Consider the following 23,980-nt stretch of genomic DNA (forward strand, 5'->3'; position numbering starts at 1 on the left):
TATTTTACTTTACCATTCAAATTTTTTTTAAAACAATGAACCCATAAGATTTATTTTTACAAATAAAAAACCTTTCTTTAAGCAATCTTTCATCTAGATTCAGTAATCGTTTTAAAATATTTTACCTAACTGTGTGAAAACAACTCTGTTGACCCTTGAAATGTTATAATCTTGATGTTATGACAAAAAGATACTTTGAATAGCGATACCTTCATTTTCACTGTGCAGACAAAGGAAATGTTCGTTAATGCTCGCCTGGGAAATTGGGACTTGGGGACTTTGTTTCCGTTTCTGGGATTCGAAAGTGGGGCATCCGATAGCACTGCCTGCCGGCCACATTAAGCCTTTGTTTTGACTACCCAGACAGCTGCAGCAGCTGCCTTAAAGCCACTCTTTTCCCAAAGGGAAGAGATAATCAAACTTGAATTAGGATTTATGCCCCAACGATTGCAGTTTATTTGTCTTGCCTAGGAGCACACACACGCCTGCCCGGAGATTTGGCCGAGATTTACAAGAATCCACTTGGAAGTACCATACACACCCGAACCTATTCGTCATAATTCATGGCAGTCCGGCGGCGGTTGACACGATTGTTGCCATCACGTACAGCGAGGCTAGATAAATCTCTCTCGGCACTCGACTGGGCGATTGTCGCCACCTTTTGGCCAAATTCCCAGTCCCCAATCTCCAACCCCTCCATTAACCCCACTCCTCTTTTGGACCAGCACGTGCACGCTGTTAACCTCAAAAATGCGCTGCTAAAACATTTTTTAACGCCTGCTAGCTGTCCGACACCTCGAAACCTCGCAATCCGACCCCCACCACCGTTTTCCGGGTAAAAGCCAGACCAGACGGTCAGCTAGGTTGAATCCACAAAACATGACCGCAAGGACGCAGCTAGGCCACAACATCTAATCGAGCTGATGGCCAAGAACCAAGGACCAAGGACCTAACCGGGCTAAACTTGACCAAAAGCGTGGACAATCCTTTTCGGGGCTGGCATACGTGAGTCCCCTACGTGAGTCGGATGACAAAGTGGTCGAAGCATACGGGCGTACAGGGTGCTGGGAGGGAAATACTTCTGAATTAATGAATATTAAAATGGTCACATTTGAATATGACGGACTTGGAACGTTTTACGATCATGGGAATAATCTAATTTAATAAAGCAATGCTAAGACCATTAAATTGTTACCATTACCAGTAAATAGATTTACTAAATATATCTGCTACTTACTTATTTTATTATTTAAATAATACTAACAATTAATTGTAAACTAAATGCTAACAATGGGCATGAGCTATAGCAAATATAGGCTCTTCAGATCTTCAGATTTCATATGATATCAATTTGTTTTCTTTGTAGCTGGTACTTAAAATACTTGAATATTGATACGATTTAAAATAAAATAAAATTACCAAGAATATTATTTGTCTTATTATAAATATATTGTTAATACTTTGGGAGTCTTATCAATAAACTTCATAGTTTTAAATATTGTAAATATTTTTTTTCGGCTTGGATTTCAAACTATTCTTTGCTTAAAATATTTTTAAAATTTCCCCAACAAACATTAAATACTAAATACAAAATATTAAGTAAAGTATTTTTGCTTACCAACTCCAAGCCACCTGATACCCCTTCCGAGTCCCAATGGGTCACCCTGTCTATCGATGGGATGTACGGCTGTACGTGTGCGGTTTTGGTGACGAAAGGCGCGCGTCCGCTAGTTAAACCCCAAACACACTTGCCTTCAAATTAATGACCAACAATGGAAAATGACCGTGGGTCGGCAGACGGAACGCGACGCGTGCCAAAGTCACGTAGCCGTAAGGACGTACATACATATAAACGGGGGTCTAGAGGGAGTTGGCCATATTGTTCTGGACAGCCCGTGGCATGCTGCAAGTTTTTAACGTTTGCATGCAAAGTGCAAAAAAATTCGGAACGCTTTAAGGGCCTTTAAGAAGAGAGAGCACCCAAAACGACACACAAAGCGACGGTTTATCTCGACAACATTTATTTACTTGGCCAACCCCAAAAACCCCCAATCTCTTGGCCTGCTTTTTGTCCTGGCCTGTAGGTTAAAATATTTGCGCTGGTTAGGAAAGCAACGCCCGCATGGCTACTTTAGAGACCACAAGGCATCTGCATCCCCCTACAAAGGGGAAAATAGTTGGGAACCAAGATAAGAGTCAACAGAAAAAAAATAATAATATTCCTGCTGGCTGGAGTTGCCAAAACTTGAGCTCATCTTACAACTGTGCCGGGGCCAAAACTATTTCAATGCCCCAATGTGTCTGTTCTTTTTGCCAGTGAAAGCAAGTGTGCGTCCAACTGATAATTAGAATATTCCCCAAAAAGATTCCAATTCCATTATAATTACTTCTACACTTGCATGCAAAAGTTCACAAAAGGACTTATAGTTTCCTCACATTTTTTACTCGCCCGCTTCCGTTTTATCCGATTGGCTCTTTTTGTTGGAAATTCATTGGCCTGCTGCCAATTGAAGCTGTTTCACTTGTAAAACATTTATGGAATTTAACTCGGCTATTATGTCTGCTGCGCATTTAAGCCCCGCAATATTTTATGGAAAGCGCAAATAACAGATGGTATTTTGCCTGCGGATATTTGTGCACATGAAGCTTTCAATTAATAAACGATAGAGCAAGCATGGAAATTAAATTTAGCAATGCTTAATAGTTCATCAAATAAGTTTTACAATATAATTTACGAAAGTAACTTTATTTAACCTTTAGTTAAAAAATAGTCATCGTCATATTAACTTTTAAGTCAAAAGTTTTAACTGTAAGTTAAAGTTGAGCATTAAAGACTCTAAGCCGGAGGCAATGTTCAGGTTAAATTTGTCGGTTAACAAACAGAAACTGAGTTTAAAAAGTTTACCTAAAATTCCACAGCCTTCGAAAAGTTTTCTTTTCTAAAACTAACATCACATTGAGGAATCGAATTCGTCTTGACGGATTATTTAACTTCATGTTAACTTTTTCTGACAGATGAGATATTTGTCGGTTAGCAAACAGATACTAACGTTAATAAGTTATACCAAAATTCCACAGCCTTCGTAAAGATTTCTAGTTCGTAAAATTAACATCACATTGAGAAATCGAATTCGTGTTCACGGATCATTTAACTTCATGTTAACTTTTTCTGACAGATGAGATATTATAACCCTGACTTGAAATTAAGAACCTTTAAGAGTATCCCATCACCACTGGGTCTTTCGCAATGTAAATCACATTCCTTCAGTTGGTCAGCATATTAAAATGGAAACATTTAACCGGCGAAAAGCAATTTCAACGACTGCTGTTTCCTGTGTCCTTCTTTTCCCGGCGTTCGCATGGAGGCTATTAATTTATACATTATTGGCAACCGCAAAATTCACTTAAACACGCTCGTTAAGAGTGTGAAGCCGATCGAATTGCCACAGCGAAATCTTGCAATGCAATGTATTATTTATCTGGGGAATTCGAGTATCGGGGAATGCACTTCCATTGACCACAGATAAGTTGCTTCTGGGCAGGATTGGGTTTCGCAGCTGGGAAATTTCATCGATTTCATCCGCTGTCCGCCAACCAAGATGGCCGGGTCCAAGTAATGAGATTTGCTAGCTGATACTCCACATTTATTTATGGCCATTGGCCCGTGCGGTTTCACTTACCCAATTCGCCGAAGGGAGACCAGCGGAGGAGCACCGATAGCACGGACCATAAATCTGAAGTGTTATGAGAGCATTGAGTGAGAAAAGTTTTATCAACGAAACACATTATTTTAGCACATTTCAGGACAGCTCAAATTCCCAATAGTACGAAAAACAAAGAGCGAAAGTAAGTAATGGAAATCGGACAAAGGAAGGGTCCAAGCTTCAGGGGTAAAGAAAAGGCGAATGACCATAAAGAAAAAAACATAATTCCATTCCATCGATGCCGTCGATATTAATCATGCCAGTTTGTAAAGGATATTCCAATTTATATGTCCTTAGTAGAACTACGGAAAAACTTTTCAGTACCTACAAATTCCTCAACCAACTCGATTTGTTGCCGAGTCCTTGAATAGTTGAAGACCCAGCATATTGCACTTGGCAATCCAACTGTTAGTGGAAATCAATCGACTCAAATCGCATTTGTTGCCGAGCTGCATCGAGGGAACAGCATTCGTTACCATAATAAAATTTGAGAACAAATCAAGCCAACAATTGGTAGCGATTCTCCCTCAATTGCACTGTTGCCTTGACAATGGCAAATTTGTAGCCGATTGTCTAGGCCTGAGTTGCCAAGGGACTCGTTAAACTTAAGGATAATTTTGTCACTGCTAATTCGCTTTATATGGTAAATAGCATTGAATTTGTAAATCACTTAAATTATTTCAATGGGTTTTTAAATTAATAAGGCTATAATAAAAATGCTATAAGGAAAAGCCCGGAATATGTAATCAATTAAAATATCTTAATGTCCTTAAAGGCTTAAAACCAACTGAAATTGTATAAATCTTTTTTTACTTTTAAAATTATTACATTAAATTTAAATAGACTTTGCATTCATAAAAAAACTCAAGTTATGCATCAATATAAATACTGACCTTTTTAATAATGCTTAAATGCAAATTTATATTAATCACTTCATTTGTTACTCACCTATTTTTATATAATTTATTTGAATTATATGTACATGTACTTATATTATTCAAGTACTAATATCGGTTAGCCGCAGGAGGCATTTGCACTAATTAATTTTGGCTTTTTCAGTGGTCCTTTTTTTTCATTAAAAATGATTTTATAATTGGATTTATACCAAAGGCTTAATTACATTGGTTAGTTTTAAAGCGATTGTCGATATATCTCGCGAATGCTTCTTATTTATTTTCCCCCACATAAAAGCTGGCATGCATCATCATTAGTGTCGAATGTAAATGTGGAAGGGCGGCAAAAAAAAAACCAACCATTTGCATACTTTTCGACCTTTCGACTGGTGTTGACGGATCATTTGCACACATCACAAATAAACGAGCCTTGTTCGGAAACCAAATCACGATTCAGCCAACGACAGCGTTAATTAATTATTTCATTTCAGAATGCAAATTGCTTGAGCGTTTTTTTTTTGTATTTGTTTTTTTTCTTGGCTTTCCTGTTGTTTTTGCTGGTTTAATCTACTGCATACGCCTTATGAAAAAAAAAAACACGACTGACAGCGTAATGAATTCAATGACACGTAGTGCCCGCGTTCCTCGATTTTACCAGGCGAAGCCAAGAGCAAAAATTGTTTGCGCACGTAAGTATGCAACGATTTATTTCGCCCCTGTTCGCCGACAGGACGAAAACAGAAGGACGACGACAGGCGGGCTCAGGAGCAGATAGGCAAACGTCTTTCCATCCTGACCATGGCAATGACAGTGAAAGCTGGCTGGGATCAGGGTGAAGGGTCGGCTAGTCGGTTACCTCGCAAAATGTCCTTGAGGTTTTGGGTCTGAAAAAAATCCTTAATGGTTTCAGGACTTCTCAAAATTGTTGAATATCGAAGTAACCCCTTACTTGGGGTCCTACCAAAACACTAGAGTTTTGAAAACTCTTCTGAAAATCCCTAAAAGTATGCTACTTATTTTTTAACTCCAAATATATTGTTGCATACTTTTAGTCACCTTTCAGAAACCATGTGACTTGGTATTTAATAACACTTTAATTGTTATCGGAATTAATTATAAAATTAAATTAAGCTTTTAACAAAGTACATACTTTATTTTAATATGTTTTTATACAAAATCTAAAACTAAATTTGTCACCAATAAAGCCTCCATGAAAAGTCTAAAAACACATAATCCAACATTTAATCAGAACTAAAGATCCTCAATTAAAGAAGTGGTTAGTAATTTTATCTGAACAGCAAATAGGATCAACTTTCTTTGCTATCATATTACACGTTTTCTTTGTTTATATGTATTTTCGGCTTGACCTAAGCCTCTTTAAGTCCACCACACTCCTCCAAGGACTTAAGCACTAGACAGCCCAACCGCAGCTGAAGGAATAGGTAAGCAAGAGTGTGTGTGTGGAGAGAAAAACAACTTGGCGGCCCCATTCCCCCACGGTCCTGTCAGCATATCCTTGTACCGAAGCCGAGTAATTCATTAACATTTAACTTGATTGACACCCGAGCCGGGGGATGTTCGTGGTTCTATATTCCCAGTTCCAGATTCGAGGATTTGAGTGTTTTTTGTTCTAGTTCAAGGCACGTATTTCGGGCGGGAGTGGGCGTGTCACGCACCCGATTTGTTTATACAGTTATAACGCATAATGGCATCGGATTTTGGCCTGCCCAGGATAGACACGCCCACACGGCGCTGAGGTTGTTACTTTGTTAATTTAATAAGAGGAAAGACGACAACAGGTGCTGCAGCCCCAACCCCCCCAAAAAATCCTGTCCCGAAATGAAGTCACGTCGCAGGCATAAATCAATTGCCATGAGCAGGCATTTGCGCCGCTCAAACTGTGCGATTGCATAGGTGGTGGGGAGTCCTTGTTGAAGGCTGGTAGATGGAAGGAAGTTGAAGTAGTCGAATCGAGGACTCTGCCAGCTGGCAGCTCGCAAATTGAGCGCAGGCCATGAAAGTGTAACGAGTCTTAATTCGTTTGCCAAGTGCCGCCAAGCGGCCCACAAATCCGGATAACCATCCGATAAGCAACTCCCGTCGATGCCTGAAATATGTTCGCAGCACTGATGACAAATCAAATACCCAGCTGGGATTCCTAAGTGGCAGCAGAGGGCTGTCTTTAATGGGAACGTACTTAGGATCGACGGGGGACCTCAAGTATAAACGGAATATCTAAAAAAAGGATGATAACTATGTGAAATTTTAAAGTGAATTTAAGTCAACAATTTCCTTCAAGCAAGTATTAATATTAATATTTCTTGTTTATTGGGAAGGAGAATTTTTTGTGATTTCAGTATTTAAGATTTTAGTTTGGCAGTGGGTTCTAAAATCTACTTCAAGCTCACCGTTAAAGACGAGAAACAGCCCTACAAATATTACCAACCCTTGTTTTTGTTGGCTCATTTTGTAGGAGTTTTAAAGCAAATAGACTTAACAAATCCATAGAAAACCTTTTTTAATTTCCCAATCAATTTAAGTTAACTATTTTCTCTGTACCTTGTGAAATCGCTATGAATTAAACTTGTATTTCACTTGCACAGGTATAAAACTCTAAGAACTAATTTTAGAATTCCCTAATTAATAATGCAAAGTTGCTTCAAGAAAATTGTAGCTAAGCTCTTTTAATGAGCTTTGAAAACTTCAGGTTCTCCTGGAAACGAAATTTGCGTGGGCTGAAAGGAAAATTAGGTGAAAAGCATGCCGAGTGAAAATGAAGAGAACAAAGCGTGCAGTTGTCCACGAAGGACATCATGGATTGATTATCTCCAACACGAGTCCTTCCTTCCTCGACACTTCCGCTGCAGTTACAAATTGATGGCAATTACAAAGGGAGCGTGCTGAAAGGGAAACGACCGCTCTGAAAACTTTTGATGTCCTGCCGGGCACAGTGGGTGGTCATTGTGCCGCCCACTTTGCAGACAGGTGTCCCCCAAATGGACAGGTGTCAACCGTGAGTGCCCCTTGCGGAGCTGTTTCCTTTCACTTGTTGCTTTATTGGGTTTACATACAATAGCGGGATACTCAAGTACTCAAACTGCGAGTGGACCGAACCGGTCACCACTGGAAAATGGTCAACATGGCGCGGAGCAGTTCCGGGATATTCCAGCCATTTTTGCGAAGGGTGCGCAACGGTTTAACGACATCGTGCTTCTTCTGCAAGGTGAATTGGGGGGAGAATAAGGTAACAAATCAATCAATATACATCAGAAACTTATTACTCTGTCATACACTGTCACAAATATATCTCTTATAAGTAAGAACACACTCAGAAAACAAAATTACCCGACATTTTTTTGGTAAGTTTGGAATAGGTAGGTAAGGTTAAGGATTGGATGTGTTTATAATATTGAAACAATTACCCAAATTTAGGTAATAAATATGAATCTTGAGTATGATTCAACCATTTCGGACAATTCTCTAAATTTGTTTGTTATTCCTAATATATGTTCATTAAATAAAGGACATACCTTCCTTTCTTATATTTCGTAGTACTTGATAGTTCTCTTATAACATATTCGTTTGTGTTTTTTTGGTTTTAACAATCAAAAATAAAAAAAAACGCATTCAATTAACATCTTTAAGTTACACAATATCCGCAAACCAGTTGAAACTAAGTTTTGGTTTCTATTATTGGAAGGGTGTCTAAAACTATGCGGTAAATCTTGGTATTTTTGGAAACATCCATCATATTTCCAGAACTAAAACTTATATTTGCATACTTTTAGGCACCTTTACAAGTGATTTGAAAATCCCAGAAATTTTGTTTGGCACTTTCGACTATTATTAGAAACGGGAAAGTAATTATGTGAAATAAAACGTGATCTACTTACAATATTGGCCTTCAGAGTGGCCTGAAACTCCTGCGAGACCACTGCCTTTGTGAAATTACCAAAATTGGTGTTATTGGCTCGAGACTCGGCGACATAATTGTGCACCGCCTGGTGGGGCATTATATTCAACAGATCTCCGACGAATGTATGATGCCTTACGGCCTTGCAGTCGCAATTTCGGTCCGGTTTCTGGACCGGAAGGATGATACAATAGAATATATCCGCAACGCTGGCAATATCACCCGTATCCACATTTTCCGATTCAAGTTCGCGAAGAACGGTTTGATAGGCAGCCGTATCTGTCAGCTCTTGGGTCACCCTTACGAAACCCGGGGTATCGTAGTACCTCATGGCGCGTCGGAATTTCGCATCACAATTATAGTGCACTTCGATCAGTTCTATTAAGGTCTCCTGATCGATCAGATCGCGAATGTGCTGGAAATTCGCACACAAACTTGTATCATGATCCGTTTTATTCTCATTCCCATTATTATCGGTATTATTATTGTTGGTGTTATTATCATCATCCGGTGGACACCATTCCACGGAATCTTCATCCGAATACTGAATATGGGCAAACGTGTGGCATGCGAAAATGGCCAGAGCTACGGTCAGTAGGGTCAAATTCCTTAGATCCATCATCATCCAGCTGGCCGAGATTCTTTTCTGACTGTGGCTCGAATCTGCGGTTCAGCACCCGCTTTTATGGCCCTCACATCAACGGCAGAATTAATTACATGCATTTTCTCTTTCCTCGGACACTTCGCTTATCGCCCGCCAATTAGCGGAATTTGTCCGAACAACTTTTTGCTTATCAGTCGCTTAGGAACGCGTTTCCCAGAATGGAATCTTCCCACATGCGTCGCAAAATTCCCTGCAAAAAAGTAAAAAACTTGCTGATGAGTAGTCTTCTCTAGCGCCAAGATAAAATACAGACAATATTTTGCATTTATTTTGAACATTTTATTTCTGGCCCTTTGATATTCCAACTGTATTTGGTTGGTAGAGTTTTCTGTTTAACAAACAATTTAATATAGAACAATTTAAGCACTTAGTTTGTTAAATCTAATAATAATTTAAACATTAAAAGAACCAATTTTTGGCAAACTATATATTCATTTAGCAGCCACCACTTTGTAAAACATTTTTGGATTGCTTGTTCATTTCTTTAATTAAAATATTAGCCATACCTTGAAAAAAAAAACCATTTGGTATTGTATTTAACATGATCCATATTCTCAACATATTTTCCTTTTGGAAGATTTCCTAAGATATGCAAAGCCGTAGATCCTTGAAATATAAATTTAATATAATATGTTTAAGTGTTATGGAAAAATTGTTCTTAACGTAACTATTATACAAACATTAATCGTTTTCCTGTGTCTGGACTAACTCATTACTTTTAATTATTTATACATAATATTGTTTTCTGTGCGAGCACAATATTTTGCACCGTGCAAATCTAATTGGATGATATTAGGGCTTATAATTCCTGAAATTACCGTATAATCTCTGTGTTGTGCGCTTCATTAATTGCTAATTATAGTTGGGGCACCCACACCCACTCAATGTTGTTACAAAGGCCTTATGACTTATGCACCTGATGCTCCTCGATTGTGTGCATATGATTATGTGAAAATGGAAGAAGGGAGCTTTACGAGGGGAGTGAAAGGATAATCCACTCACTCATTAGTTCCTTCTGACAAGCTGACAAACGAGGGGAAATGTGGGGGAAATCAGTTCGTCAGTGCAGGGCCAACATTTATCCACAGGACCAACAGCAGAACCCAGAGTGCAAATCACTTTCAGTGAGAGATCAGGAGTCGCAGGACCCAACTGTCCGAAGGGGAAGTCCTTGTTTGACGAGGGGTTCCGGGGCCCTCACTTGATTCATGGCCTTCTGTTTGCCCAACATTTCAGAGGAGATTCTGTCTTACAGCTCTTTTTTCAGGGGTTCAATGGGCCGCATGCATTTTTGCAAATTCAGACTGGAATCCATAATAGGAAAAAAATACGTCCTTTGTAACAATATTAATAATCATGCGCATCGTTGCGCCCATTTATCTTTTTATCTCTTCACAATTGTCATGAGTTTCTGGGCTCTCTAGATATATCTTCCGCTTTCATGACAAACAAATGTAGCAAATATTTGCCAACCAATGGAGCGGAAATAGTTTTTCGCTTTGTTTTCATGTTTACGCCTTTTTTTGTAATACTCGAACTCAATTGCAAATTTAGGTACATGAGAAAAATACAAATGTCTGCCATTTTCTGTAAAATTTCAAAATACCCAAGTCACAGCAAATTGGTTCAATTTTCCTGTAGTTAAGCTTCCTTCCACTTAAGCTTAATCAACGATTTATTTTATTGGATAAAATAGTTCACAGTGCAAGTATGTTTAAAGTTCAGCTTAAATGAAGCAAATAAACTGCAAACTTTTGGCAGAAAGGTGGTGTTCAGAAATGCTTATAAAGCGACCAACTTTTGGTTGGAGCAAATTGGTGTAGGAGTAGTTTTATTTGGCAAATGGCAATTATTTGCTAGCAATTTAATTGCGGTTTTTCTGAGTTTGATTGCTGATGCTGTGCGTTGTCATTTAATTAACTTTGGTGGCCAATAAATTGTCATTACCAAAGCAAACCGCAATGCATTGCGGACCACTTTTTAGCCATATTTTCCGGGAAAAGGACATTTGCGAACCACACATCAGTGCCAAAATGCCACGAAGTTGCTCACATATGGCTAACCATTTTCATTTCCCTCGATAATTCACCCAATTAGAGCTGAACTTGAAGGCTTTGCGGCATTTACGAGAATCGCTTTATTATTGCACTTAAGAGCTCTCCCAATTCTGTTGTTCTTATAGTGGTGGTGACACAAACACACTCGTACCCATCCACACAGACAGCTAATTTAGTTAGCTGATAAAACTAAACTGAGCTGATCATCTTGGTAGGGTATGGTATACAATATAGAAGGATGAAGGGCTCTGGAGCGAAAGTTGAACAGCTAACTTACTTCGATAAACAGGCTTAATTAGCGGCCAAAGCTGAAAGCCAACAGACTGCCAACTGGAGCTGGCACTAGGCGCATTATTTCCCATCTTCCATTTCCCAGGACCCAGAACACACACACAAATACAGTTAAAGGCACTGGCAGCAGGACTAAAAACACAATCAAATATTATACAGTGGTCGAAACTCAAATATGGAGAACTTAAACAATGGGAATCTAATCAGGATAAGGAATAAGGGTAGGAAAATAGTGTTTCAAAAACACTTTTAAATGTGCCTAAAAGAATGCTACAATATATTTTTTATACATAAATTTCAGTGATTTGACTGCATACTTTTAGACACTTTTAAATTGCTTTGAAAACCATAGAAAATTATGTAGAAATATTTCTATCAAGTATCTCCCAAGTATGTAAGAAAATATTTTAAATACGATATAATACCAGCTGCCCAAATAATTGAAAAAAAAATCTCGTGGATTTTTAATGATTGCTACTACGTTAATGTTTTTTTTAAGATTCTGTAAAAATATTTCTTTTAATCAAAGGGTAAACTAAACACAGTAAATTGTGAATAAATATAATTTTCTGTTAAGTAATAAAATATGTAAAGTGATAAGTATATTTTGTTTTATTTAACTAAACTTAAAGATAAGATTGACATACTATGCATTCTATTTTATTATTAAATAGTATTTTAATATTAAAATCGAAATATTTCTTAATATAATATTTAATAATGGCTTGCCCCACTGTAAACATGCGGTTGCTGAAGAGCTTCGTCGACTGTCCGGCTTAATTATGTGCAAGCAACAATGATATTTATATTATCAGCCAGTCAATGTCAAACGTCAGCACCGCCCACTGACCAGCAGATGGAGTCCTTCGTGCCCATCTCACAGGATTAACATTAAGTCCGAAGACAAAGTCGTCGGCCAAGGTACCAGGATATTATTTGGGGTTGAGTTGGGCTCCTTGTGGGGCTTTTAATAGCCCTCCATGTTCACCGATACGCCATCCATACGCCTGCAGGCCTTAACCCGAAATTATATTCATGCACACATGGCTCCCCAGAGACAGAGAAAGTGAGAAGGCGAGTTGAAATGCTGGGCCCAAAAATAAATGCAGATTCATGGCTGCCCAGTCAGCAGACAAATGATGTGCGGCCCAAAATCAGCGAGCTCGAAAATTCCAAGAGGCCTCCATCGAGTGTCCTTGGCCCCCAAAAACTTAAAGCGTGCACATATAGAAAATATATCAAGATGAACTTGATTTACACAGGTTTAATTGGTATTTTACATAAATACATTTAAGTTACTATTGTTTAATGAGAAAATGATATAGGAAATTTAAAATGCTGCTAGACAAGAGTTTGAAATTGAGGACAGAGCATTACTTTCAGTAATCCATACTAAATTGAATTGAACTTATAGATTGACTTTACTTTTGTTTGATATTAATCTGATAAATTATATTTTTCTTCATTTTAAAAAAACTCTCAACTTGAGAACCAATATAAGTAATCCACTATGAAGTGATTTGGAACCTTATATCGAACAAAACTGTTTTATGTGTGTATACTGTACAGCTTTAATTCGTTTCATTCCGATCCATCCCCGAACCTGTTGCAGGCAATCCCATTTTTATTTTCGTCCTCGATTTATTTTTTTGTCGCAGAGCACTCTCGAATCGCATTGAATTGGGGGGAAAAACAAAAGCTTTGTCCGCCTATTGTTTTGCAGGTAAACAATTAAAAATGGCAAATGGCTCTGCGGGGGTGAGCATAAAGGATGGAGGACCCCCTATACAGGACCCCCGAACCCGCAGCCCGATGACAAAGGACATCCAAATGGGCGAATAGAAGGTGACAGCACACACAAAAACACTGCAAAAGTGTTGGCATCACATAGCACCAGAAAAATGGCAGTGACATCTCACAATTTTCATGACAGCTCATTGAATGGCGGGGAAATGATATAGGGGGAAATAGACAAAGAGCACAGAAATTATCACAATTATATTCGTCAATCAATTGATACTCTTTCAAAAATATTTCCCTAATTCAACAACCGCAAAACAGGCAGAAACAAATATCTGGCAAATGGCACTTAATTCAATTTATAAACTTCACTTTTGAAAATGTATATTGTTTGTATAGATAAGAACAAAATTAACGAAAAATTGTCCATGTGCTAAAATTTTATAAACAAAATCTGACAATCTAAATTTAATTACTATCATGAAAATTCACTTTATAAAAATCAGTTTCAGTTATGGCTAAACATAAATAACTTGCATTGAATTTTTAAATATTATGTGTTATACCTTGTTGTGCTGTGTTATTGAGTTATTTAAAAATGAAAAAAAATCACAGGAAACTTTTATAAATCCAGAAAAGAAAGAAAAGTAAAAAAATATATTCAATAATTTAATTCTTTGTTAAAAAATGTTAACAGTCATGTAGATATCTTCCTAAATTCCATTATATTTCTTGGGTTCTTTTGTGCAAACCTGAAATTCAAACTGCTATGCTAATGATATCAGGGCATAGATAGAGCATAGATATGGGTAAAGCATAAAAATATGGAAAAACAACGTCAAGCTGAAGTTTGTCTAGACAAATTGTGTCCTTAAGCCTCGTGCCACCCACACGCGCACAAAAGGCGAGTTGGGGATCCTGGGATCCTTGGGGTTGTGGAGGCGTACATTTATATGCGTGTCGTGGGTTTATCTACTTAATGGCTGCCATATTTGCCCTGCCTTCACTCTCCCCCCCAGCCAGGCTACCTGGAACTCCAAATTGGCAACATGAGTTGGCAACAACATCATCTGTGCGGGGCCAAAAGTAATTTTCAGGCAAATTATGATAAATAGACTTGTGTCTAACCCGCGACCGCAGCACCCAACTTAATTTATGCTGGGTAAATTCACAAAAAAAAGTAAGAGCCACTCCATTTGGTAAAATATCTATCATTATTTTGGCAAATCCTTGGAATCCTGCAGCAAAATACTCTTTTTCGATTGAATTTCTGTACTTTGGGGATTTGTGGTAAATTTATGACCAAACAATTGCATTTGAATTGCACTATTGTGGCACTTATTAAATTAAATAGCATTCAAATAGTATTTTTATGTGTCCCCATGCCTAAGCTTTTGCGCCATAAATAACTCTGGGGGAATTTTAAGTTCGATGGTAGTTTTTTTTGGGGTAATACGTTTAGAGACCCAAGACATTGGCCGGGCAGCTCAATTAAAATGACACTAAATTGCATTTGGATTGCCCTGTCGTGCCTCGGTCTAAGCTATATACCCACTCCATCCCGGGGCTCCCTTCTTTCCCTCGGCTGGGATTGCCTCACTGCACAAACACCACTGAAAAATAAATTGTATTCTATGTTCATGAACATAATATATTATTTATATGTACTTAATATGGAAGCTCTCAAGATTTCATCAGATTCCAAGATTAAGTCTGTGCCTTAAGCTTAAGAGTTTAAGGTTTTTGGTATTTTAAAAATATTTTACACCTCGAAAGAGCTAGTTATAGTGAAATTTGTTCATGAAAAATTGTTAAGCGGAGTTGAATTATTTAAAAATACAATTCCAATTTTCATTTGATGCAATGGGATTCGATGTAAAGGCACCATAATTCCGGCTGTGCTCGTCGAAAAAGGTGTGTTCTTAGTAAGCATCTTAGCGCGCTAAACACGTACGTATATTATATATTTTTTTATATATATATAGTGTTGTCTTCTTAAAAACTAAATAGCAAAGTGGATTATTCTGAATTAAAAACACATATGTTTGCATAGACTTAATATTAATAATTGGTAAAAATATGTAATCTCTTACGTTATGCCTTAGTAGTAATATAATTTAAGTAAAAACTCACTTATTTAAACATAAGTTATTATTTAATAGCAGTTTAAATATATGGAAATTTATAATTTTTGTTCAGTGAACTTAAGGAAGAGCAACCAAAACAGCAGCTGTCTATGCACTCGGGATTTGAGCTTGGGACATAGACGAGGACACTCCACTCAAACGACTTGCCCGCAGCGCCATCATCTTCAGCCCCAGAAGCTTCGTAGCCCCATCCTCCCTAGGTTTGCTCCTTCGTCCTTCCTATCGTCCTGGCATCCCAGGTCCTCCATCCTCCATCCTGCATTCGCCGCTGTGGTATTTTCCATGTCGCTGCATTGCTTTCAGCATCTGGCTGGCGACCAACTTTCAAGTCAACCCGACATCTTGGCATTTAAGGAATTTCCAGGAATAAATTCGCCTTGTCTGTTTGCCTTTAACACTTCTTACCGCCTTCCCAGCAATTGCCACTCGCTATTGGCAATTGGTTATATCCTGTTAGCTTAATTAATTGACAAAATGACATTCACCCTTTTTTGGAATTCTTCAGACATACACCTTTATATTTGTACATACAAACAGAATTTAATTTAGCAAATATACGCATAGAGAGCGGAAACAAAACAAATTTCCAACGGAAAAACACTTTGATTTCGAGTGCTGAAAATTCGATTTCGGGTTATCTTGATTCGCATTTGCTAACAAAATATGCGATAATGCGAATAATGTTGTCGGGAAAATCAATTTGTTGGTGCTCTGCGACATTTGTGGCTGAATAAATTTCCCGTGCCAAAATACACAGGAAATAATATAAACATTGTGAAACTTGTGAAAAAAGAGGCTGTCCTTCGAATAAATGTTTCCAATTCGACTTTTATTTATTTATTTATTATTTATTACTTTGAAAAAAATTCCTTTAAGGGTTTGTACATCAGCTTGAAAGTTTATCACTCATACGTACTGTTACCTTTGATCAATTTTTTCTGTTTAATTATACAAACAGGTATTTTACTCTCATTTAATCATGGATTTTTTCAATTCATTCCATTCCATTTTATCGAAGATCCTAGGTGAAGTTGAAATAAAGGTTTTTTTAAGGTGAGCTGGAACACGTTATTAGAATTAATTATAAATAGGCATGTTTATTTTTCTCATCATTTTCTTACAACTAGCAACATGTTTTTATTAAAACTCTCTCAAAAATAGGATTTCGCACTACCTAACTTAAAATATGGCGCAGTTTTACAATTCAGCTTTTCCTCCAATTTAATTTGCTTGTTTTAGCCGTGTACCAGTGCGAGTGCTTAAAAGCCGCTTGCACATGATGTATTTGCTGTGCAGGTCAGTGGAAGTTCGGCTCTGAATCTCTAACAATGCCAACTAGTTGCCACTCACACAGATACTCACCCACACAGGCGCTGCGGCGCCCAAGCGCCATAAAGTATGCATCAGAAAAGCGTGAACGTACTGAGGCCCCGAGCCGAGCAGCTTGATAAATATTCAAAATTCGATGGCAACGGATATGCAGGATGCAGGACGAAAGGACGAAGGAACAAAGGGAAGCTCACACACCTCACACACAGATACAGACACAGATACAGATACAGACACACACATACAGTCGCACAAACGCTCCTTCGTTTGCATACTTGATTTGTGTGTATGTGCCAGCAATTTATGTGGCATTGAGAACTTTAGTAGATTTGACATTCTAACGCTCGCCGACAAAATATATGTATATGTATGTATGGAGAGGGTCGTAAATATGCCAGCAGGACGTGTAATTCGATTTATATGCATGGTCCATATAAAAATATGGCTCTCTGCACTCTGGCCCCCTTTAGAAATCGGCAATTGTCGCCTAACTAACTGCGTATGTATGGGCGGAATTAAAAACAAACATACATAAATCTGCATATAGAAATTGGGATCAAATTGTCAACGCTTAGTAGTTGAGGGCTTAAAAATACAACGGATCAATGGATCGGAAAAATACTTTGATAAAAGATTGGAAGCCAAGCTTACGGATTTACGAAATCAAAAAAGTACTTGCGAACTTAGACCAATTACAAATAGTTTGGAATCAAAATTATGCAATTTAATATTAAATAATTGAATAAAGAAGGTCATTAAAACAAAAAATCCTAATTCAAAATGCGAATTAACACATATAAAAATTTTAATAATTTAACTGCCTAATTAAAATTTTTTTTAAAATAACAAAATCATATAAATAAAATACTTACTTAATATTATTGGTTAATATTGTATACAAAATTGCAACTCTTTTTAAATTCAATTCAATTCATTCATTTTAAACATTTTCTATACTGTTTATTGCTTATACAATTTACTTTATTATATGTTTACTATAATTTGCTTCTCTTTGGACAAAATATTCGATTTGTAAAAGCTAAAGCTGTACAAGTGTGGCTTTGGTTTTGAAATTTAATAAGTAGAAGTCATGGAATATTAAATAACCCAAATTGATAAGCTGTTTAATGCGATATACTTAGTTGAAGAGTGCTTGAATTAATTAGTAATGTAAGAAAATGCTTAAATTTAATAACAAGGTGGAGATTGACAATCGAGATTCGAGGGAGATGCAATCAACAACCACTTTCATATTCCATGAATGCCCAAGGAAGTCAGTAATATAATTTAAGCTGCTACAGTTGGCAAGAATTAAGGTGAAAGGTGAAAGGCGGTGGGTAGCAATCAAAGTCGGAGAATGCTAATGGATAATTTTACACATGAACCTATTAGATGGAATGACAGGCACCTGAGTGAAGTGAGCAATTTGTACGGACATCACAGTGTCTTTGGTTAACCCAACTGCACACAGACCAAAATTGTGTGGCCAAAGGCCTGCAGGCTCAAACAATATGTACAGATACATATATACATCTTTTATATATATATATATATAAATACTCACCTTGTGTTACTGTCTTACCTTGATTACATTGATGCATTTCTACATCATTAAACCGTCTAAACACCATTAGCAAGGAGCCAAGATGTTGAGCTATGTGTGTTGTGCTTGTGTGGGTGTAAGTCAAGGATATATCTGCCAGGCATCCTTAAGCACACACACACACACTCACTAACCGTCTAGGGCTCTGCGTGTGTGAGCATCGCTTCCGGTTGAGTGCACCCACACAGATACAGAGGAGCCAACTCATTTGCCATTCCCTAATGGTAAATCAATGGGCTGACTGAACCACAACCTATGTCCTATGTCCCATCGCTATCCCTATCCCTATCCTTGCTGCCCCAGGAAGTCCAGCTGGCTCTTTGGGATCAGGATCCCGGATCCCTGCTCCGTCAGCCTGCTAAACGCGTTGATGACACTTGAATGAGTTTCGGTGTCTTTTGTCGCCGGTTTTTTTTTTTTTTGGCGGCATCTTACGCTAAATTGCACATATTATTTATACATAAGAATTCAACTGACCATAAGTTATGTATATTAGCTAATCGTCAAAGTTGCTTTCGGTGCTTTATGAACTTGCCCCCCACTTGGCCATCTGACGACCACATTTACCCATTCAATTTAACCTTCCGATGGGCAATCAATTCCCAGGGTTTCCGGACATGGATTCTATTATTGGACTCGTTATTTGCTTGGGCAGCCCGGGGCTATATTGATTTTGTATCAATTAGAATGTCATACGCATTTGATGTCCACATTCACGAATTTTATTTTAGAAGCCATTTCCTATCAAATTACTAAATTTATTTGATTTTAGTTCTATTTGAATATCATGTGTTTAAAAGTCAAAGAGTAGCGACTTTCATTTCCGGGCTTTCGTTTTTCAATAGGGCAGTTTTTAGTAATACATCATAATGTTAGATACATTTAACATTTTTTGAATAGGATAAATTAGGAAATGTTTTAAAAACTCAACTAACGCTACCTTTTAATCATAGGAAAACCGTCATTAACCATTTCGCTCCCAAAAGCTTTCTAAGCCAGAAACGCACGTTCATCTCAGACCCCTCACAAGGGTTAATAAAAATACCAGGTCACGCTTCTGGGGGCGAACTTAATGCTAAAGCATTAGGAGCGGCGAAGCCAATACAATTGTAACCCTTGGCATTGTTATGAGGCCATTAAATTCCAATTACACGTTAAGTTAACGCGTTAATGGCCAAGTTAATGCACTTGCATTGCCGTTAGCCCGATGATTCGCCACTGGGGGCGGGGCGACCCCCGAAATGACAAAGCGCCCCAAATACATTATTACATTTATATTTACTATATGCATGCAGTATAAAATGCTTTGTACATGAATTGGTGTTTTGGGTTCAAATGTTTTGTGAATGAGTGTTTGGTGAGTGTTGTTCCCTGTTCTTGTGTAAGTTAATCTTATGATTGGTAAGTCAAATGGGCTTAGAGCGAGACAAAAATATATAGAGTCATAATATGCACGCGGCAATTGCTGTATACACTTAGGATCTAGAGTTAAGATTACAATGAAGCGGACAATCCCAGCGCCTTGTCAGTGGATTGGGTGGATCGTGGATCTAGCCTAATCAGTGTATTAATACATAGCTTCAAGCCAAGTTTGCTTCTTGCTTTTGTGTCGGCTGGTTTTGGTCTTTGCATATCTAGAGTTGGGTTGGGTCATTGCTTAAACGATGCTGGTTGGCCCTTGAACTGGCCGTATTCGAACTACAGTCTGCTTCTGTTAACGACATCACATTGGTTCTTTCACAGAGATGGATCCTAGGGATCGTATATGTAGATCTTAGTAGCAGCACCAACTGGGCCTTTCCACCTCGCCGAGGGCAATGTGCTCAATGCTCCAGGGCGCCGTCTCCAGCCGTCCCACACCATTGGTCTTCACATCCTCGCCCTCCACCGCCAATCCTATATCAACGTAGGGCAGCCGAAAGGCAGCGTTTCCCGGGCTTCTGGCCAAGGCGGCCACCGTGTGGCTGAAGGCAGTGTTGGTGTTGGTGTAGGCCAGCGAATCACTCGACTCAAAGGAGCGCAGCGAGGGACTCTTGCCCTCGTCCGCCAGGCGAACCAATCCCTGGGCCGTGGAGATGAACACCTGCTCCAGTCCCTGATCCGTTTCCGTGGAGGTTTCGAAGTAGGTGGCCCCAATGGAGGTGGCAAACACAAAGGCCTCCTCCCTGGACACCGCTCGCTGCTGCTGCATATCCATTTTGTTTCCCACCAGCGTCAGTATCATCGGGTCCTGAACATTGCGATGCAGCTCCTGAATCCACGACTTGATCTCCGTGAAGGTCTTGTATTGCGTCAGATCGAAGACCAGAATGGCGGCATTGGCATTTCTATAATACATGGGCGCCACCGCCCTATATCGCTCCTGGCCAGCTGTGTCCCAAATCTACAAAAGAGAGAGAAAGTGACCACTGGTTAGAGTTCGTTCGCTTCCACTTGAACTTTAATTGAGTCATTCAGCGCTTATTCTGCAATTGCGGTTTTTATGGACGGGTTTTCCCACAGCAATAACAATCATATTCGATGTGGGATCCGTACTCCAGGTCTTTTCGAGGGGACTCCTCTTTATGCGCTTCATAAAAATTTTGGGGCAACGACATGTTCATTGGCGAAACTAAATCGAAGCACACAAAAACTCACAAAAGAAACAAAGAGCCCCGCATGCGAAACTAACAAGCGGAATCCGAAAACTATATCCTATTATGTATTCATACTTATTGTGCTCAGACGACGACTGTTTCTGCTGGTCTGGCGAAACTCACACCACGCTATGGATAAAGGTCAACTGGAAAGAAAACAAATCTGACCTGTTTCTTATTTCATTTGGTATGCATTAAAGAAGGCTCTTTACAAAAAGCTTTACTAATTTAAAGAACCTAAAGAAATATTCTGAACCCTCGACAGCCGGAGCAATAGTTTTTTACAAAGGTTATTCTAGGCTTTAAGAAAGCCAAAAAATAAACTACCTAAAATGAGAACAAATCCTGTTAGGGTAAAAATAGATCGGCGTTGGAAAGTAAACGTCCTGTTATTGTAGTGGCCATTGTTATATGGCTGCGTATAAAATCGAAATCACCCAAGAGTAAATATGGCAGCCGGGGCCAAGTGGGTGGTAACCCTTTTGCAATGCGGGAAGCTGCTGCCGCTCTCGTTTAGCTTATCAATAAACTATAAAAAAAAGACGAAAGCTCGCTTAAAAAAAAGGCGAATAACACACAAAGTGCAGCGGACGCAGAAATTGCAAAATAAAAAACAAATAAAGTGACCGAAACAGTGGGGCGTAGGCGGAGTTGGACAAAAACAGGACCCGTGGCGAAGCCAGTGGCGGAATAAACCCAGATTAGCGTTCCGGCAGCCAAGCCGGCAAATAGGATTAGTGGGCGTGGGGCAGTGGCAAATTCCTTTGGCTTTGCCTTTGGCTTCGGCTTTTTTACGAGGCAATTCCATTTGCGATTGCCCCCGAAAGAGTTGGGTGCACTGATACATATGCTGGCTACTGGCGGATACGCACTTGCAATTTAATTTTGACCTCGTCCAGGATGATGTTGCACGTGAAGAAGGACACGGCTATCGTGGGGACCTCGCTCTCACTCCGGTGCAAGGTGTTCTTTATGTACCTGATGACCAAACGGGTTTTGCCCACACCTGGAATAGACAAAAAAGTTAATCAGTTAATTGAATAATCAATATTTATAATTTCATAATCTTTTTTAAGGTATATTTTGGGATGTTTCCATGTTGGTAAGCTTGTAAATATAAAATATTTAGGCCTTTTGTGTCCTTTTGCAAAGGATTTTTATTATCAAACCCGATGTTTTTCTTATAAAAACCTTACCATATCAACTTTTGACTACCTTCTGCAATAAATAAATTAATTAATTGCCTATATTTAAATAGAAAAAAATGTTTTATCATTTTATTTAAATACAAATATATTTTGCTGTGTACTTGTGAGCCCTTTTTTGTTTCAAATATAATACCTTCCAGCTTATCAGCTTGAATTCAGTGAACGCGACACAGCGCACGCATTTATTGACCACTGATTAATCATGGCAAAGTAAGTAAAAATAAACAAAAATTGGAGACGCACCAGCCCACAGAAGGTGGTAAACACTGATAAGGAAATCGCGCACCAACCACGAGAGCCTTTGTTTTGAGCACACTTTTGCGGTTCAGAAAAGCCCCTCTATGACTGATCGGCCATTGAATCTGCCTCTATAGCTGCAGTATACATATGCACTGAATCATCCGATGATAATGGGAAGAACACATGTATATCTTGAGAAAAGTACCGCCTTTTTATCAATGCAGGTCTTTGTTTGGCGAAAATCAAGCACATATGTAGACAGGAGTTTATATGAAAGGTGTCTACCTATATACATAGGTGTCTAGGTAAACTTTACTTGACCTTGTAGCTAACTTAAATTGCTAATTCAACAGCCTACTACACTGGAAAAGCTTTTGCGTTGGGGTATAACTTGGAAATTATATAAGTGAATATTTTGAAAATTAAAATTTAAAATTGAAAATCCATTTAAGGTACATCCAAGCTTTGAAGAAATATTCGGAGAATTATCAACTGCCAATTTTAGACTATTTATGCCTATTCACGTTTAAAACTGACCTTGTCCTTTTAATACAAATGTCCTATAACAATATCTGTACTGTAAAATATCTTCTTAAATGGAAACTTCCTAAAGGGAACATCATCTTTAAGTGTAGATTTCGTCAGTGGTGGAATTCCGGGGACAGATAAGCCGGATCCCAACCAGACACTCCGGCTCTTCAGCCTTTCTTCAGCATCAACCCGATTCCAGAGTCCAGATTGCAGGTTCCAAATCCGGATTCGGATTCCCAATTGGAGGGAGTGCAGTTCAAGGCTGCTGCTTATCGGCTCACCCCGAGTATTAAATTCTTATCACTGGGCAATTACAGGAATTACTTGCATTATACGGATCATCGGGGCTTATGAATGGAACCCAAAGAGGCATTAAAATGGAGGTCAGGGCGTGTAGTCTTACCTCGCGAGCCTAGAACAACCACTTTGCCCTCAATTCCGCGCATCTTCGCCGAGATTAGCGGGTTAATCGCATCGCTTTCGTTGGGTTAAGTGACGTTTTCCGTAAAATGGATTAAAAGATGATGTGTTATTGGCTGGTTGTTGTTGTTGCTAGTAGGGCCACTAACTGAAAAGCGATAATTATAGCCTTTTCACGGCCCTCCACGTACAGTCTCTTGGTCACAACTGAATTTATCGCACTCGGTGGGGACTTTCGAAAGGGACGCTACGATTTAAAGCTCACAGGCAGCAGCAAAGATAAAAGATTTAATAAATTTAAAGACTTGTTGTTATTGTGCCATATACGAAAAACAGCTGATTACCAGGGCTGACACTGCCACCAGTGGCGATAGCTGATGTCACCGATAGTACAAAAACTATCGAACCAGCAAAAGACCACAAAGGTGGTTTTTTAAATAAATTATTACAACTTTTTAAATTAATAAATTAATTAAATGCTATTTTCCAAAACTTAAAGGGTATTAGAAATTGTATTTAGCTTACGAAAGAATATTATTTTTAATCTCTAATTCTGCAATGCAGTTAAAGCTCAATTTATTGTTGGATCGTTGGATCAAACGTA

At 38.6% G+C, this 23,980-nt stretch overlaps 2 protein-coding genes across 4 annotated transcripts; both read right to left on the reverse strand.

Moving 5' to 3' along the window:
• Positions 1-7,632: 7,632 nt before the first annotated feature.
• Positions 7,633-9,157, reverse strand: LOC119550409. The gene is made up of 2 exons (XM_037859068.1): positions 8,491-9,157; positions 7,633-7,813 (listed from the first exon to the last, which is right to left on the reverse strand). Exons 1-2 carry the CDS (start codon positions 9,133-9,135, stop codon positions 7,715-7,717), a joined length of 744 nt encoding a protein of 247 aa, XP_037714996.1. The 5' UTR covers positions 9,136-9,157; the 3' UTR covers positions 7,633-7,714.
• A 10,443-nt stretch (positions 9,158-19,600) lies between these two features.
• On the reverse strand, positions 19,601-23,704 carry LOC119551599 (vacuolar protein sorting-associated protein 21). 3 transcript variants are annotated; one of them, XM_037861001.1, is made up of 3 exons: positions 23,360-23,704; positions 21,850-21,983; positions 19,601-20,724 (listed from the first exon to the last, which is right to left on the reverse strand). In XM_037861001.1, exons 1-3 carry the CDS (start codon positions 23,400-23,402, stop codon positions 20,116-20,118), a joined length of 786 nt encoding a protein of 261 aa, XP_037716929.1. In that variant the 5' UTR covers positions 23,403-23,704; the 3' UTR covers positions 19,601-20,115. The 3 variants fall into 3 exon arrangements, with proteins under 3 accessions (XP_037716929.1, XP_037716931.1, XP_037716930.1); XM_037861003.1 differs by lacking the exons at positions 21,850-21,983; positions 23,360-23,704 and adding an exon at positions 21,053-21,126; XM_037861002.1 differs by lacking the exons at positions 21,850-21,983; positions 23,360-23,704 and adding an exon at positions 20,979-21,078.
• Positions 23,705-23,980: the final 276 nt, after the last annotated feature.

Source organism: Drosophila subpulchrella, chromosome 2R (genome assembly GCF_014743375.2).
Source record: "Drosophila subpulchrella strain 33 F10 #4 breed RU33 chromosome 2R, RU_Dsub_v1.1 Primary Assembly, whole genome shotgun sequence".
Lineage (NCBI taxonomy): Eukaryota > Metazoa > Arthropoda > Insecta > Diptera > Drosophilidae > Drosophila > Drosophila subpulchrella.